Source organism: Sander vitreus, chromosome 14 (assembly GCF_031162955.1).
Source record: "Sander vitreus isolate 19-12246 chromosome 14, sanVit1, whole genome shotgun sequence".
In the NCBI taxonomy this organism is placed as follows: Eukaryota; Metazoa; Chordata; class Actinopteri; order Perciformes; family Percidae; genus Sander; species Sander vitreus.
The window spans coordinates 8,011,677-8,027,297 of NC_135868.1; the positions used below are offsets into that span (position 1 = coordinate 8,011,677).

General features: G+C 40.7%; 1 protein-coding gene across 3 annotated transcripts in view; it reads right to left on the reverse strand.

Moving 5' to 3' along the window:
• Positions 1 to 15,621, reverse strand: part of atp9b (ATPase phospholipid transporting 9B) — a 48,940-nt gene that overhangs the window by 15,329 nt on the left and 17,990 nt on the right. For all 3 annotated transcript variants that reach the window (XM_078267196.1, XM_078267198.1, XM_078267197.1), the window contains exons 10-15: positions 14,354 to 14,429; positions 11,962 to 12,038; positions 8,719 to 8,879; positions 8,270 to 8,412; positions 6,025 to 6,137; positions 1,323 to 1,574 (exon numbers count right to left, since the gene is read on the reverse strand). In XM_078267196.1, coding sequence (XP_078123322.1) covers positions 1,323 to 1,574; positions 6,025 to 6,137; positions 8,270 to 8,412; positions 8,719 to 8,879; positions 11,962 to 12,038; positions 14,354 to 14,429 — 822 coding nt within the window. The remainder of the gene's footprint in view (positions 1 to 1,322; positions 1,575 to 6,024; positions 6,138 to 8,269; positions 8,413 to 8,718; positions 8,880 to 11,961; positions 12,039 to 14,353; positions 14,430 to 15,621) is intronic.

Here is a 15,621-nt window from a genome sequence, read left to right on the forward strand (position 1 = left end):
ACATTAAGACAGAGAGGAAACTGTGGAAAGGGGTACACAGGCTTTGCTCCTGATAATCCCCCATGTTTATTCTTGAAGAGCAGATGGGTTTAATTGACTGATTTAATCCAGATATGAGACACTTTCAATGACAAGTGTAAAAGGGGTCTTAGAGAGCAAAACCATTTGTCACCACTTAACAACTTGTAAAGGTGTAACCTCCATATGGGTTTTAGTTGTTTTATGGTTTGTCTCTCTGGTCTGAAAAATAGCATTACGGCTATAAATAAAATAAATAAAAAATAGAGATGCACCGATAGACCGGCCAGTGACCGGAATTAGCCGGTTTTCACGTGCCCGGCTATGACCGGCGACCGGCAGGTCAGTCTGACATATGCCGATTTCATGCCGGTCAATGCTACAATTAACTGACAACATAAGTTATACGAGTTACAGTTCTCAAGGATGCACGCACGGACGGACGCGACAGCACAGTTTCTTTTTCCTTTCTCTCAACTTTTCCGCCGTGTGTCACGCGTACCCGCTCGCGGTGTGAAGCGCGTGTCGGCGCTATTCTTGCACATGTAGGGAAGCTCAGGAATTAACCTGCAACATGTCAGCTGTTTGGAAATTCTTCAGCGTGTGTGCAGACGATAACAAGTTTGCAATATGCAACACCTGCAAGGAAAAAGTAGGGCGTGGAGGGACGACACCAAAAACCAAAATCACATTTTTTAAGTTGGATATTGGATGTGAAAAGAAGGAAATGGTTCTAACATTGCACTTTAGATGTGTGTGAATTTCCCACACCAGGAGTAATTTATATAGTTCTATTTTATAGTGATCCATTATCTGTTCAAAAAATGTTCTATGTTCTGTGCAAAATGTTCTATTAGAGAAAAGATAGAAAATAAATATTTGTGTGTGCTGTAAAGTGGTTAGAAAAAATGAAATCGGAATCGGCTAAAATCGGTATCGGCTGGCCTAACTCAATGAAAATCGGAATCGGCCTAGAAAGTTGTAATGGGTGCATCTCTAAATAAAAAAATAAAATATATATATCTCTCTAAATGATCAGCAAAGTCTAAGGAAATGACTTGACTGGCGCAGCACAAGGGCACTGAACCCATTGGATATCATTCAACCTGCTAATTATGAGTTGCAGGTAGAACTATAGCCTAATCTTGGGGAGCAACCTCTGAAACTCACTTTCAATTATCAGTGACCCCCTCAATGTCTAAACCAACATCATCATTTTTTTTTTTTTTTTTTAATCAGTCCATTTTGTTTGGACTTTAGTTTTCTATTCAGGCAGTTGAACTGTTAACTGTTTCTCATATTACCTCATCAGGGCTGGAGGCCTGGTAGGTGCGGTTGTCATCAGTGTAGTCCTGGTCGGCTTCAGCAGACTCAGTCTCTCCATTTACGATGGCATGCGACTCGTAGACGGGTGTGACATTGTGGCACAATGCAATGGCCTTCACAGCCTCGTGGATGCGACTGCTCACACTCTTGCGGACTTTTGGGCACGACGTCTGGGTCTTCCGCGATGGAGTGGAGCCACTGGTGCTGCCATTGGAGGGCTGGGAGGTCACCTGACATCACAATAATGTGAGCCATGGAGTCAATAAATGATCTGTGACTTCAAATCATGCCATTTCAGTCAGACACGTGTGAGCTAGGCAAAAATGTTTTAATCATTTCATAAGGGTTGGGTACCAACATTTGCAAGTACCAAATTACATTTAAGTGTTAGCTAATGGCTCATTTTCATGAGCCAGAGAAACTACTACAAACATATATTACACAATCTTATCAGACAAAGACATTTTACTTAAAATGTTACAACTTTGCATTTATTTCCAAAATGTTGGATCACTGTGTATTGTAGGCAACAAGATCAAATCTTACACTCGCAGCTAATTCACTCTGACACCTCTTTTCAAGCAAAGTGACACAGTGAGAGGAAGTGGTGTATCACCGTCTTTATCGTGTCATATCTGATTTGAGGACCTTTTATGTGTTCTGCTGTTTTGACATCAGCCATCAGTTTAACAGGGTGGTGACTAGCGAGCAGGCAGACAGTCCACTGTTCCAGCTGCGTTCGACGGAGGGGGTGGGGGGGGTGGCGATGCGCTCTACTGAATCATTTGATTTTGGCTTATTATTAACCTTCAATCCTGCCAGGCAGGGAAGGAGGGACCATGGGGAGTACAGTAGGGACGCAAGATGACAACGTTTGTCAAGAGTGACTGAAAGATCGATGGACAGATCATTAGGTTATGTTTAGGGTCATAGGCGCCGATACCGTGGGTGCTCCGGGGTTGCAGTTGATGCTAAGTGGAGCGTCTGTCATAGTGTGATTGGTTATGTCACTGTCAGTCCCCTGCTCCATATCTTATCCACCAATCACAGCGTCTCTCGGATAAAAACGCCTCTTTAGTGACCCCGCTCCACCCCCCTCCACTCCACTATACAGTATGTGTATGAGCGTTCGATAGCATAGTGGCGGTCCGCCACGGTAAAATTTCCAGCGCCACGGTATCAGAAATAGGGCAGACGCACAGCAGGGTTTCCGCTATGTACACCGCGCACCACCGCTCCTTCAGCTGTTTATGAAAAGTCATAAACTCGTAGTGCCGTCTGCTCTACTGAACTCAAGCGAACTGTCATCCGCTCTCTCTCCCACTAGGGTGAGCTCTCTCTCCCCCTAGGGTGAGCAGAGCAACTGGAAAAGTTATGCAAAGTTATGGCAACCAAATAAACAACAGGGCGAGTACTACTTCACTCAATAAGTGATAAACAGCGACGAAAGCCGCGACATGAAATCCGCACTCACGCCCGTGAAATATGACAGCTACAGTTTATTGGAAAATAGCATTGTGGACACTGAAGTTGATGAATTTACTGTTTATCAGACCCCAGATGAGACAAGAAGCTAATGTTAGTCACGCTGCTGTGACGGCCCCTCTGCCTCGCCTTTGTGTGTATTCCTCCGACACGCTGTAGTGACGTTACTGATTTAAAAACGTTTTCCAGGTTAGTGGGGGTGCATACCGCTCAAAACCAACATGAAAAATGTAGCTAGTAATGTTCACTCAGCGTTTTGTTGTTAAACTGTGTGTAAAATGAGCGGTGACGTTAAACCACCCTACGGTACCGTCTATTTTCTGGATGGTTTCAAGGTAACCGTCGGTAGCTTACATTAGCAGATAAGCCCATACTCCGTCCAACACCCCCCGCTGAAAAAATATTCTAGAGGAAACACTGGACATGCAAACATTTTTGGACTACTTTTTTTTTTTTTTTTAAACGGCGTGCGCCCGTGAGCACCCACGGAAGAAAACATAAATCAGCGCCTATGTTTAGGGTCTGAACTACATGTAGAGGATGTTACTGAATACACAGCAGAGTTATTAGACAGCAGTCTGTGTAAGTCAATCAACAAGTCCAACACCACTCTAAAGTGTACACACACCAAAAGAGCAGCTAATGTTTTATCATTTAAAGAAAAACTTGTTTACTCAATCTTTTGCATGATTATATATATATATATATATATATATAAAATTAAAAGAAGTTTGCATTTGGTTATACCATTATCACAAAAATTGCAATTCTAATTCTAATATTCTAATGTAACCTAGGAAGTCGATAGATAATTAAAGAGGCCCTCATCTTGGAGTTGAAACACTTAATCAATTAGTCTTGATTAATCTGCAACTATCAATTACTTCTTTCACTTTTTAAGTAAACATGCAGAATATTTGCTGGTTCCAGCGTCTCAAATGTAAGGAGTTGCTGCTTTTCTTATGCGACAGGAAATAGAAAATGATGATGGGTATTTCTCACATTTTTTTGAATGATTTATAGAACAAACAGTAAGTCGATTTGTGGAGAAAATAATAAAAATAACAAACTGTTGTTTCTGCCCTAATCTGGATGGAAAATGTTTAAAACAATAATAGCTTCATGTAATTATGTCACAGTGACAGTAAAGAAACCGCAACATAGTAAAAATAAACTGGATAGAGGCATTGCTGCTCTGCACTGCTTCAGCTGTGCAGAGCTAAAAAGACTAGTCATTTTTCATTAGCTGAGATTACACATAAGGGTGGGGGGCAGCTGGTTTCAGTGTCAACCAGCTGTTTGGAGCTGGCTGAGAACAAACAATATCATTCTGTCAAGACTGCAGCCAGATCTGAGCCACCCAGTGAGGAAAACACTTGCTTACAGTATGTGGAGTCGCTCAGGGACACTGCGTGATGAATGAACAATATGGGCTTCTTTCCTGGAAAAACGTATCCTTAGCTAAATATAAAAATGGATTAAACTGATCTACAGGGAGAGGCAGGAATAAGCAGGAAAAACATGAGTGAACATATTTGTATATCAATGTATCCTCTCCCCTACTGGAAACAAATTGTAATATTCTAAATGACAAGTTTTCCTTTTATTTGGTTGGTTCTGTCCAGTGTTACATACTGGATCATATAGATCCTCTCTGAATACTTCATGGAAATTAATAACTTTTGTATTGCTAAAGTAAACAAAAAGGCAAAAGTTGAGCTACTCCCAAATTAGCACTAAAAATCTACACTGAAACTTTCTGGATGGTGCTTGTTTTATGGTCAGGATCTTAACAGAAAAATCCAAAAGGATATCAATTTTGAGAAGATTTATATAAAATAAATAAAAATGAAAATAATAAATCTACAGATTATTCGAATGAAAATAATCAATCCACGATCTTCCACTTCCGGGACTGCCCCATTTCCACCGGAAACTCCGCCGTATGTCCTTCTTTTAGGCCGGATGTCCAGTACTTTACGCTTTCTTTCATGAATTTTAAACTCAGGTGGATTTCTGAGGACTATGGTTAACTGCTCCTCAGATCTCTGCAGGGTAAATCCAGACAGCTAGCTAGACTATCTGTCCAATCGTAGGTTTCTGTTGCACGACTAAAACAACTTTTGAACGTACACGTTCCACCAAAACAAGTTCCTTCCTGAGGCTATTTTGCAGCGGCACCGGGGCTCGCCCATGACGATTGTGATTGGTTTAAAGTAGGGCGGTCAAACGATTACATTTTCTTAATCGTGATTAATCATTGAATTTCTATAGTTAATCGCGATTAATCGCGTACATATTAACAATGGAAAGCCATTCTTACCAGTGTATCTTGATTGGGAATCAAATTAATGCAAAGAAAGTGACTTTATGAACTTGATTTTAAGATTTGTATTTGTTTATTATATATTTAATCTAGTCACACATTTTAATTTAACAACAACTTTGAATGCACCACGAGTCTGTAAATTACCAGTTTCATTGAACGCACCGTCTGTGTTTTTCCGACAACAGTAGCTGCAGATTGTTACATCCCGGTGTTGAATCCTCTACAGTGAAATACAGTCACACTTTACACCGTTTAGCGTTAGCTGTCAGCATTGTAACCGTGTTTAATCCAGCTACTAGCTAGCGGTAGGCTAACGTTAGCTGCTGTCGAGTATAGCATCAACTAGTTAGCGGTAGGCTAACGTTAGCTGCTGTCGAATAGTGTTAACTAGCTAGCGGTAGGCTAACATTAGCTGCTGTCGAGTGTAGTGTTAACTAGCATCATGTGCAGCGATGTTTCTGTTTCCTGTAACGTCTGTTTCAGAGCATCAGAGAGAAGTGCAGGCATATCAGTGGCACCGGAATGAGGCACCGGAATCCGCGTTGCTATTCCTGCAGCAGCAGGATGCGTTACGAGGAAGTACGGCAAAATAGTAGCCTGTTAGTCACGACGCAAAGCCAAGTGAAGTGAAAATAAATTAATAAATGGCGGCATGCGATTAAAAAAATTAACGCATTATGCTCGACCGTTAATCGCATCGCTATTAACGCGTTAATGCTGACAGCCCTAGTTTAAAGAGACAGAGCAGTTTTGCTCCCATCCCGGAATGCTATGTGGACTAGCCAGACCCTCCTCTGCACCGCTGTGGAGGAAGGTCTGGCAAAGCGAGACTAGTAGCAGCCCTATTGGAGAGTAATAAATCTTACCTGTGCATATGACTTGACTATGTGGTTCTGGATCTCATCCATTGTGTCAGTGCCGTAGGATACTGTTCCCAGGTGCAGCCGCTTGAAGACCATTTCGTTCTGTGTCAGAGTACCTGCAGTTCAGAAGACCGGTTTAGACAGTTACAAACTAACAAATCACATCACCTTTACACTATTCCTCCATTACAGATTTTCACATAATGTTTGCTCTTATTTGTGTTATTGTCAGAAGCATTACAAGTATAGCTCAACTGATACTGGAATTTGGAGACCGACACTGATGTTGATATTTGTATCGGAAGATAGTACACAAGAATGGAAAACTTTTTTTTTTTTTTTTTTTTTTTAAATTGCGACCAAGACCCATACTTGGCAGGACATTTTACATTTGGAAAATCAAAATATCAGTGGTCTCTAGTGAACAAACTATATAATAGTGACACTGTTTCCTAATTAACTGAAGCCTAGGTTGGCATTTCTGTACTGCAATTTCTTGTTACTTATCGTCATATACGTGAAATATCTGCAATGAGCTAATATTGGCCAATATATTGCTCTGGATAATTCATATGTCTCGGTCTCTCTAATCAAAAGTTGACGTGGCCGGGTTTATTTAGAGGTTTATGCCTCGACGCAGAGGTCCAGGGTTCAACTCCGACCTGTGCAATTTCCTGCATGTCTTCCCCCTTCTCTCTCCCCTTTCTCACCTGTCCTGTCCATTAAAGTCGGAAAAGCCAAAAAAATAATCTTAAAAAAAAAAAAGTTGACCAAATGTGTCTTTCAATGACATACTGACTATACATTACATTAAATCAAAGTTAAGTTCTTCTGTTCTGTAAACACAAAGCTTGTTGAGTAAGATAGAGTATTCATATAAGAAACGTCAGCTGTTTAAGACGGTCAGGGGTAAAAATACATCATATATGTTTTATTCACACAGCCACTACTTCATACTGAAGCAAAAATAAAATATATTCAAAGATACTCAAATTCTCTCAACACACACACACACGTCCCCAGAGGACGGCCTACAATGCATAATGGGACCTGCAGGGTTGTGTGACTGCCTTCTCATTGACCTAATCTCATTACCAATGTGGACTGCATATATTCTCTGACTAACAGACAAGAAACAACATTGTATACAAAAAGACTGAGTGAATATTCAAACAATTATCAAAAAATGATTTGGAAAACGAGGCGATGGCCTTGTGTAATGGATGTCAGTTGCCAGAATGTGTGCCGATAGAGCATAAAGCTGATTAGAGGGCATCTAACTTCTGAAAACATTAGAGCCACGGGGTTAACTAGTTCTATTGGATTGATTGTTTGTTCTTCTTTCCATGTGCTTTACCTATCAACCTGGATAAATAGGCTCTACAGCTAATCTATTCCTACCTAGATCAGCGGGGTAAGACAAAGAAGCATGTTAGGACCACAGCAGTAGTTTATCACTCTGACACACTGTCTGGCATAAGTAAAGAGCAGGTATTCGTTATTAGAGAATCAGGACATGATTGTGAAATGAGAGAAGTTGAAGTAGGCTTAAATGACACAAATTCTGAAGATTTGTTTAAACTAACCTCCTTTTTTTAAACTTACAATGTTGACATGTCTAGGATTAGATTAGATTTTAAGATTATTATTAAACGCAAATTAAGTGGCTTTATTTCAATGTGAATTTATGATGGTTATATCAATATATCAGCTCTTTGTATTTTCATGAGCGAGTGCCTGTTCTTACAGGAGATGTGAGACCCTAAAGTACACATTCAAGTTTTAGGGATTAGACGTGTGTTTTATTGGGTTTTTATATTACATTATTTTGTTTCAGAAAGAGAGTGAACTGTGAGTGAAATAAGAACAGAACACCTGATATGCATTCATGTCTGGCGTAGAGTAACATGTTATGCATGCTTGCTAACACAGCCGTGATCAAGGATTGAATGTGTGCTACACGTTTTGAATAGTGTCATCTGTAGTTTAAAATTGGGCAATGCGTTGTGTATTGTTTTTTTTGTTATCAGTATTGTTGAACATAAAATCAAAAACCTACAGTATAGACACACAATTATTTCACCCTGTGACAGATCTTTCATGGTATGATGATGATGATGATGCCACCATCATTCTGCTATCACAACGTGCACAGCCAGTTGCCCTCTTGAAGTGAGGTATAATTTTGCTTTAACTTACGTACTAAACATCGACTGTAAATCTAATCTTTCTTCGGTGTGTCACCTACCTGTCTTGTCTGTAAGCAGATAGACTAGCCTGCCCAGTTCTTCTGGGATGGTGCTGGTTCTCACAACAGTGCCGGGGATGTTTTCGTCTTTCATGATCATCCAGCCGTAGGCTGACTTCCCCATGTCCAGGTTTACACGCAAACTACACATGGGAAAAACAAATCTGTAATCTATCAAAGGAACAAATAACAATGAAACAACTCAATTAAAAATCTGGTACGTTCTAAAAAATGTCTTCTGAGAGAGAAGCAGATGGGGGGGGCTTTGGTTTCAAAGCAGAGATGGAAGATTTTTCTAATTTATGCATTAATTTTATTCCATTTTGAGACCACACGTTGTGCTTGGAAAACAACGCATCACAGTACAGCCATATTTATTTGGCTGTGGTCACAAAATAACAAACAAACAAACAATGTAATTTCAAAGAATGAAGAGAATCACAAAGTACCTGATTGGGATAATGTAAGAGAAAAGCACGACGAATCGGCATAGGTTGCTTAACCAAGGACCCACAAACCCTTGCAGCGCTACCATGACAACGGACAGAACCACCTGGGCCAGAAACAGGGCTTTGGTGAGGCGGTTCAGCTCTAGGTCCAGTAAGCCAACCTATGGGGACAAGAGGTCAGAGGTCAAAACAGCAGACATTACATCATCAGTGTCCTACTAATTTCCCCTAAGCAGGTTAGCATTGCATTAATTATAAAGATAATCTTGTGCTTATTAGGTTTGTTCCTTTAGTCCAAAGCTTGAGGAGAGTGATGTTTTCCTTCAATGGGAATCACACAATTTGTAAACATACAATATTAAGTCCAGACTGGAGATTTGGAGCAAACATTTTATTCCTTTTGTGACAGCTTATACTAGAGTAGACTCTTTGTAACTTCCCCATCTGCTCCCAAAGCCTTACAATATGCTACACAGGGAGAAAAAACAAAGCCAATGAAAGACATTCTTAGCTGCAGGCTATTATCATGCAAACCATGTGTACGACATTAATAGGTTTATTGGGTGCACTATTTTGTGGTAAACTACAAGCTGCATTATTGTCATGCTGAACTATTGTCCTTGAATGCAACAGAAGGTCAAAAGGACCTCGAAAATAGATAAAGTTCCCATATTGAGATGGCTTTCTGGAAACAAAAAACAAATAACAAAAAAAAAAAAAGACAAAAAAGGGGTCAGAGTTGTCTTTTATTTTTCAAGTGTATCCCCCAGCCAATGGAGCATGTGGGAAAAAGATGTCAAATAAAGAACTGCCCTTCCCCTTTCTGGCAGCGTTCACAGCAAAGCCCTGTACACAGAAGGCTTTCTTCTGACGCACCACGCTTACAAAAACAGCAGAACATAACATCTCTCCTCCCTCAAATAAAGGAACTGCTCTGAAAAGGAGGGGAGGGGGCAAGCACATATAAAAAGCAGCAAAATTCCTCTACTGCCTCAACCCCCACTGAGCCCATTCCCCTGAGGACTGGGAGAGCTGGGAGACCAGTGTGACTGATTTATCAGTTGCTGTTAAACTCCCAGTAGCAGAGTGCGGAGAAGGGAAGAGTAAGGGGAGCGAGCGGGTGGGTGGGTATATCCCCACCCCACAGCCTCACTACATGGTTCATGATTGAGCTATTGAGAAAAATAGGGGGTTTGGGTGGATTAAAATGAAGAAAAATTAAGACAGAGAGCATAGTGCATGCCTGAAAAGCAAAGGATACCCTTCTGCTTGAACAATGGCTAGTCTAAATTTTCCAAGCCTTGCCGGGGATCAGATGAAGTCATTATTCATTCAGTCAAGGGGGGAAAAGGACTCAATTACCTCAACCTAAAGATGCTATCAATGAATAAAAAAAAGTGCATATTTTACTCCATTCATCTCCAAGCCATTAAAAGTGAAAGGAATGATTAGATCTGCCTGTGTGGCTTGTATTTTAGCATGTGTGAAATTTGATGAAGAATTGCAGGCCCGGGACATGAATATTCATTGAGTTAAAAGCAAAGAATATCAGGACTTCAGTCAGTAAGTAGTGTATTAGTTAGTGCTTGAGACACCGGCAAATCAAGAGAGTCAAGCGAAATTGGTTCTTGAGATCTTAGTAAACAACTTAGGTTGCTATTTTTTTATTTTTTTCACACAGTTTGAGAGATGTGAAGAGAGCAGAGTATCGGGACTTAGATATGTACTTCAAACAAACAATCTTAATTGAAGAGCAGCCTCTTGTCAAATGACATTGTTCTGCCTCTTTACTCAGACAGAGGTCTGTCTAACAATACTGAGACAAAGAGTGAATCTATGTCTGACGTCCTGTCAGATTGATCAAGTGCAGGCATTGTCCTGGCCGGTGTCACAACAGATTATATGAGGCCAAAACGTTCTTGCGACTTTAGCCACACTGTATCGACTTTCCCGTCCCAATCTCCAGTCTCCATATTGGCACTTCTGACATCATCTCCTTGAAATATTGAATTCCTCTCAACTGTCGAGCTTACACAAAACAGAGGCCCCCGCCGTTCGACCGGCCACATCAGCGTTCTTAATAAAAGACACTGGTGTCAAAATCGTGCTGCCGTAGGAAGGGGCTATGTTGTGCCACAGAGAGCTTTAGTGGTGCAGACTGTTGTAGGTGATAACTTTGTGTGTAAAAGTCATTGCATGGTGGATGCCTCATAGCCAAAACACTGCCTCTGAGATCCAGCAGATGCCCGCCTCTATCAGTTGACCTGTGTCTATCTAGACTAACCCTCTTCCAGGTAGAATCATATGTTTAGAATCAGATTTTCATTAATCTCCACAATCTGGGGACAAAACACTCGATGGGGATTCTGTGGGATTAACTTCCTGCTGAAAATGTCATTTAAATCCTTGGTTAGTTAATTTCCCTTTTGGTTAATTAGCAACCAACGCTGACCTTTTGCATTGACAGGTCCAACTTTATCTAGAAAGTCAAGGTTAAAAAACCACCTCGCCATAGTGATTGATTAGTGATTAGAGGCAGGGGAAAAAAACGGTGGCATGAGGGGAACTTGGAACAGATGTTACTTTGTGTGAGGTGTTTCACCCTCTGTAGCCTTTACAAAACATGTATGTTTATGTTGGCATCAACTGGCAGTGACAGGCCTTTAATCATTTTTGTCAATGCTTTGGGAAGTGCATGGGGAAAAAAAATCTAAATTTCTCTGGATATACTTTAAAAAAAAAAAGTCATATTTATTATTTTCCTCAAATCAGTGCAAATCCATGCAGAAAGAAAAACATTGTTAGTTATAGTGCTGTCAGCGATTGATTTAAATAGAGCCTAAACTATTAGCCTATTGACAGAAACATTTTGGGCAAAGGTTTTGGTAATCAAATGCCTTTTTCTAAGCATAAATCACAAATATTAGAGTTCCAGCTTCCAAACTGTAACGATTTGCTGCTGTTCTTTGTCTTATGTGATAGTAAACAGTCAGATGTCATCTTGGGATTTAGTAAATTATTGTTGTTTTCGGATTTTTTATACAACAAACTATTAATCGATATCTGAAGAAATTACACATATATCAATAATCGTAGTATATCATCATAACATAGTTAGTTATAAAACAAAACAACAACCTTGCATTTAAATCATCTGCAACCAAAACCCCCAAAACTCTCAAACAAATCACAGAACTTGCAGTCTTCCCTGCAGAAACAAAAAACAAACTTAAAAGTATTCACCTTGTTCTTGGCATAGGACGTGTTCAGTACGCTTCTGGTCTCTTTGCCTGTGTAGATCACCACCCCTATCACCGTGCCTGCCAAGGAGAGAGACAAGGAGAGTAATGCTACTCATTAACTGCACCCCACCCCCACCATCTCACACACACACACACACACACACACACACACACACTTATCTTGGTCAAGTAAGATGAACTGCATGAGAGGAAACACAATAAGGCTGAGCTGAGGCAGTTTTGTCTCATTGCCACTCAAGCCAACAGACAGGAGTTTAATACGCTTAGACTCTCACGGCCTTCAGCCACCCTATGGGAGCTCATAAAACCTGATCAATACACTGCCATCTTTATTTGCCAATTCATTACGGTGGCCTTATTACAAAGGATTAATGAGTCATTAATATTAAATGAGCTTAATGGGAGAGCAAAGGCAATAATAAACCTAGCACCAGAAATCCCCAAAGTATAAAAATGGCAAGAAAGTTAAAAATGGGCAGAAAACAAAAGGAGGAAAGTTAAGTGCAAGCGAAGAGAGGAAGAGGAAAGAGACCAGTGGTTACAGGACCTGAGGAGAAAGGTGATGAATTAGTCTCGTTGACTTCTAACTTCAGAAATATTGAGCAATGTGACAAATGGGTTTGTGGCGCAGCATGTAGAGGGGCTTCAATTTAAATATGCGAACAACTAATTCTCTTGTCACAGCTGGACTGGGGCCTATAAGAGAGTGAATACATGGTGATCTGGGCCAGTTCAAGTGCCCAGAATGCCACTGTAAAGGCAATGAAGTGTCTGTCAAGGGGAGGCTTGGGAGGGACAATGACATTCCCAAGCAGAGATGATGTAAGTAGTCCAAGTCAGGCTTTTTGTGCGAGTGTGTGTGTGTTTGTTTTTTTTCTGGTCAAGGTCAGGCCAGAGGGGAGAGCAACACCGCAAATCAATGGTGTGGCCATCGCTGAGAGCATCACAAACACTCTCAACTGACACAACCTTTTCTGCGGGGAATCACTAAGTTGCCGCAAGGGAGAATTACCTCAACTATGGGTATTCTCAGAGTTCTTCAAACAAGCACATAGCAGAATCAAACCAAACGCCTTCAAGGTTTAAGGCCATGAATCTTTGTGCAACACAACTTGAGTACAAGCACAATGATGAGCAGGACGGGGTTTTTTTTCTATTAAAATGCTGTGCAGGTTTTAAGCCATCAACTACATGTATGTGAATAGAAAAGTGTCTCTTCTGATCTACGTTTACTCTGCTGTTTGCCACTATGGTGGGTGGAGGGGGGTGAAATTCAACAAGGGCCCCTGTCTGGGCTTGAACCAGAGTCGTGAAGGTTACATACACCCCTACTCTTTTATTAGTCTTTCCTTTTGGGGTGTTGCATGTAATGGTGAGTCTCAGATTGACATGAATGCTCTGTGTACAGATGAAAAAGCAGAATAGGGTACCATGAAGTCAAGGAGCCCTATTTTAACGATCTGAAACGCAAGTATCAAACGCCAAACGCAAGTAGCTTTGTGGGCGGATCTCGGGCGCTGTTGCTATTATACCGGCGGGATAAATGACTCTTTTGCGCCCGACGCAAATCTAAAATGGGTTGGTCTGAAGTAGCTACATTACTCATAGGTGTGATTTGGGCGTAACGTGCAATAAACCAATCAGAGCGTTATCTCACATTCCCTTTAAAAGCAGGCGCGCTTGTTCCATGGCGGATTGCTATTATAATGGCGGATTTGCTAGGCGCACGCTCTTAATACATCCATGGACGCACGCCAGGAGCGGTTCACAGCCGAGGAGACAGACGTTTGCTATTGATTTTTCTTTTTGGCAAAATGTAAATAAAGAAATGTCACAAAAACGTACTTTCCGATGTTTTTTGGTTATGAATACATGGTGATATTTTTGCAATGTAGTCTAACATTAGACCGACATCTTCTGTCTCTCCTCTCCCGTGCTGCTGCTGGGGCATTTGGGTTAAGTGGCATCGGCACATGCAGTTCAACATCACATCTCCTTAAGTCCTCTAATATTTCCTTATTTATGTCATCAACACATCCATGATTCATGGAAATGTTGTGTAAAACAAGGTCATATTTTTCCTTGTATTTATGTATGGTTTGCAGAAATGGGAACTGCTGGGTCCGTGAGATGAGAGAAGCGAAGTGTATGGAAGCAGGTAGATGGAAACATACCTTTTGATGCAAAGATACAGTATTTTAATGTAGTCTAAGGTTTTAAAATGACTTCCTGACAAACGTGCTACAGATTCAATGGGCAGCAGACCATACATTAAATAAACACAGTCAGCCATTCTACAGACCTCCCCTGGAAAAATCGTATATATCTCATTTCAAGATAAAAAGAAGAAATAAGAGTTGTCATTCACTTACCAGATGCAACGACTGTGCTGGCCCACAGAGTGTTTTCAATACTCAGACTCTCATGGATCTGGGGATCTGTGTCTTCCTACAGGGGAAATAAAAAAGGAAAAACATTACTTTGTATTGTACTTTATTTGTGTATATTTGTTTAAGCTTGTATGACTATAGTATGGCAGTATAGTGCCACAGAGTATAGCAGGGCAGCTAGGTATCTCTCTTAGCTTTAGATTGAGACTGTGTGGACACTGCTTGTCCATTCAACTCTCTAATTAACACTAAAGCCAATGAATTATGGGCATTGTAGTTCAAAAACGGAACTGCCAGAACAAGAAATGCCAGATTTGTTACTTCAATGCACCACGGCACAATACATAAATTCCAAACAAAAATGCACATACTTCAGCAGGACACCCAGATATCGTTAAAATATTAATGCTACAGGTTTGTTAAAGGGTCTATTATTTTCAGGACTTGTACATTTGTAAATATGTTGGTCTAGATTTGAACTCTTAAAAGATCATTTATTGAAACTCACAGAAAAGAAAATGAGTGGCAGAGAAGAGATACCTGCCTGAAAGAAATACCTAAACATTGTACATTTATTTCTTCAATTAGCCAACTTGTGGACCAATACATTCAGCTGTGTATATATACTACAGTGGTGGTTTTGCTAAAATGTCACACAAAACAGTAAATTCTCACAGTGAAATTATATATTTTGCCATTTTATTCTCTGATGCCACTTTGTCAAGGCAAACCAAATTTCCCTGAAAACAAAAAATTTGCTGTGTATAGAACTGAGAAAAACAAGCTCAGTTAGGAGTGCATACAGCCTGACCAGAATGGCCGGGCTCTGCTGTGCCATTAATTTTCACAAGCACCTGACACAGTTGTGCAGACTGTAGCAATACAGTGGTCCCTTTATCAATACTTTCACTAGATTTGGCATGGCGATAGAGGCTCCTTTTAAAAAACAGTATAGAGAGTGCATGTAGATGAGATTTCAGTGATAAATAAGCCCCTGGAGAGCCTCTTGTTTCACCCTCCCCCCTGTTTTACCCCTCTCTTAACTAAAGACAAAAGCTGGAAATGGCTCGAGTCAGGAGTGCAGAGTCAAGGCTCCAGTTTCGGCTCAAATTGCCAGCCTGATATGATAATTATGATACCTAAGCACCCACATCCTGTCAATCCACTCAAACATGGGAAGAGGTGCATGAAAAATAAATGGCAGGTTGCAGAATGCTTGACCGCTCTGACATTGGCATCATACTACGGTG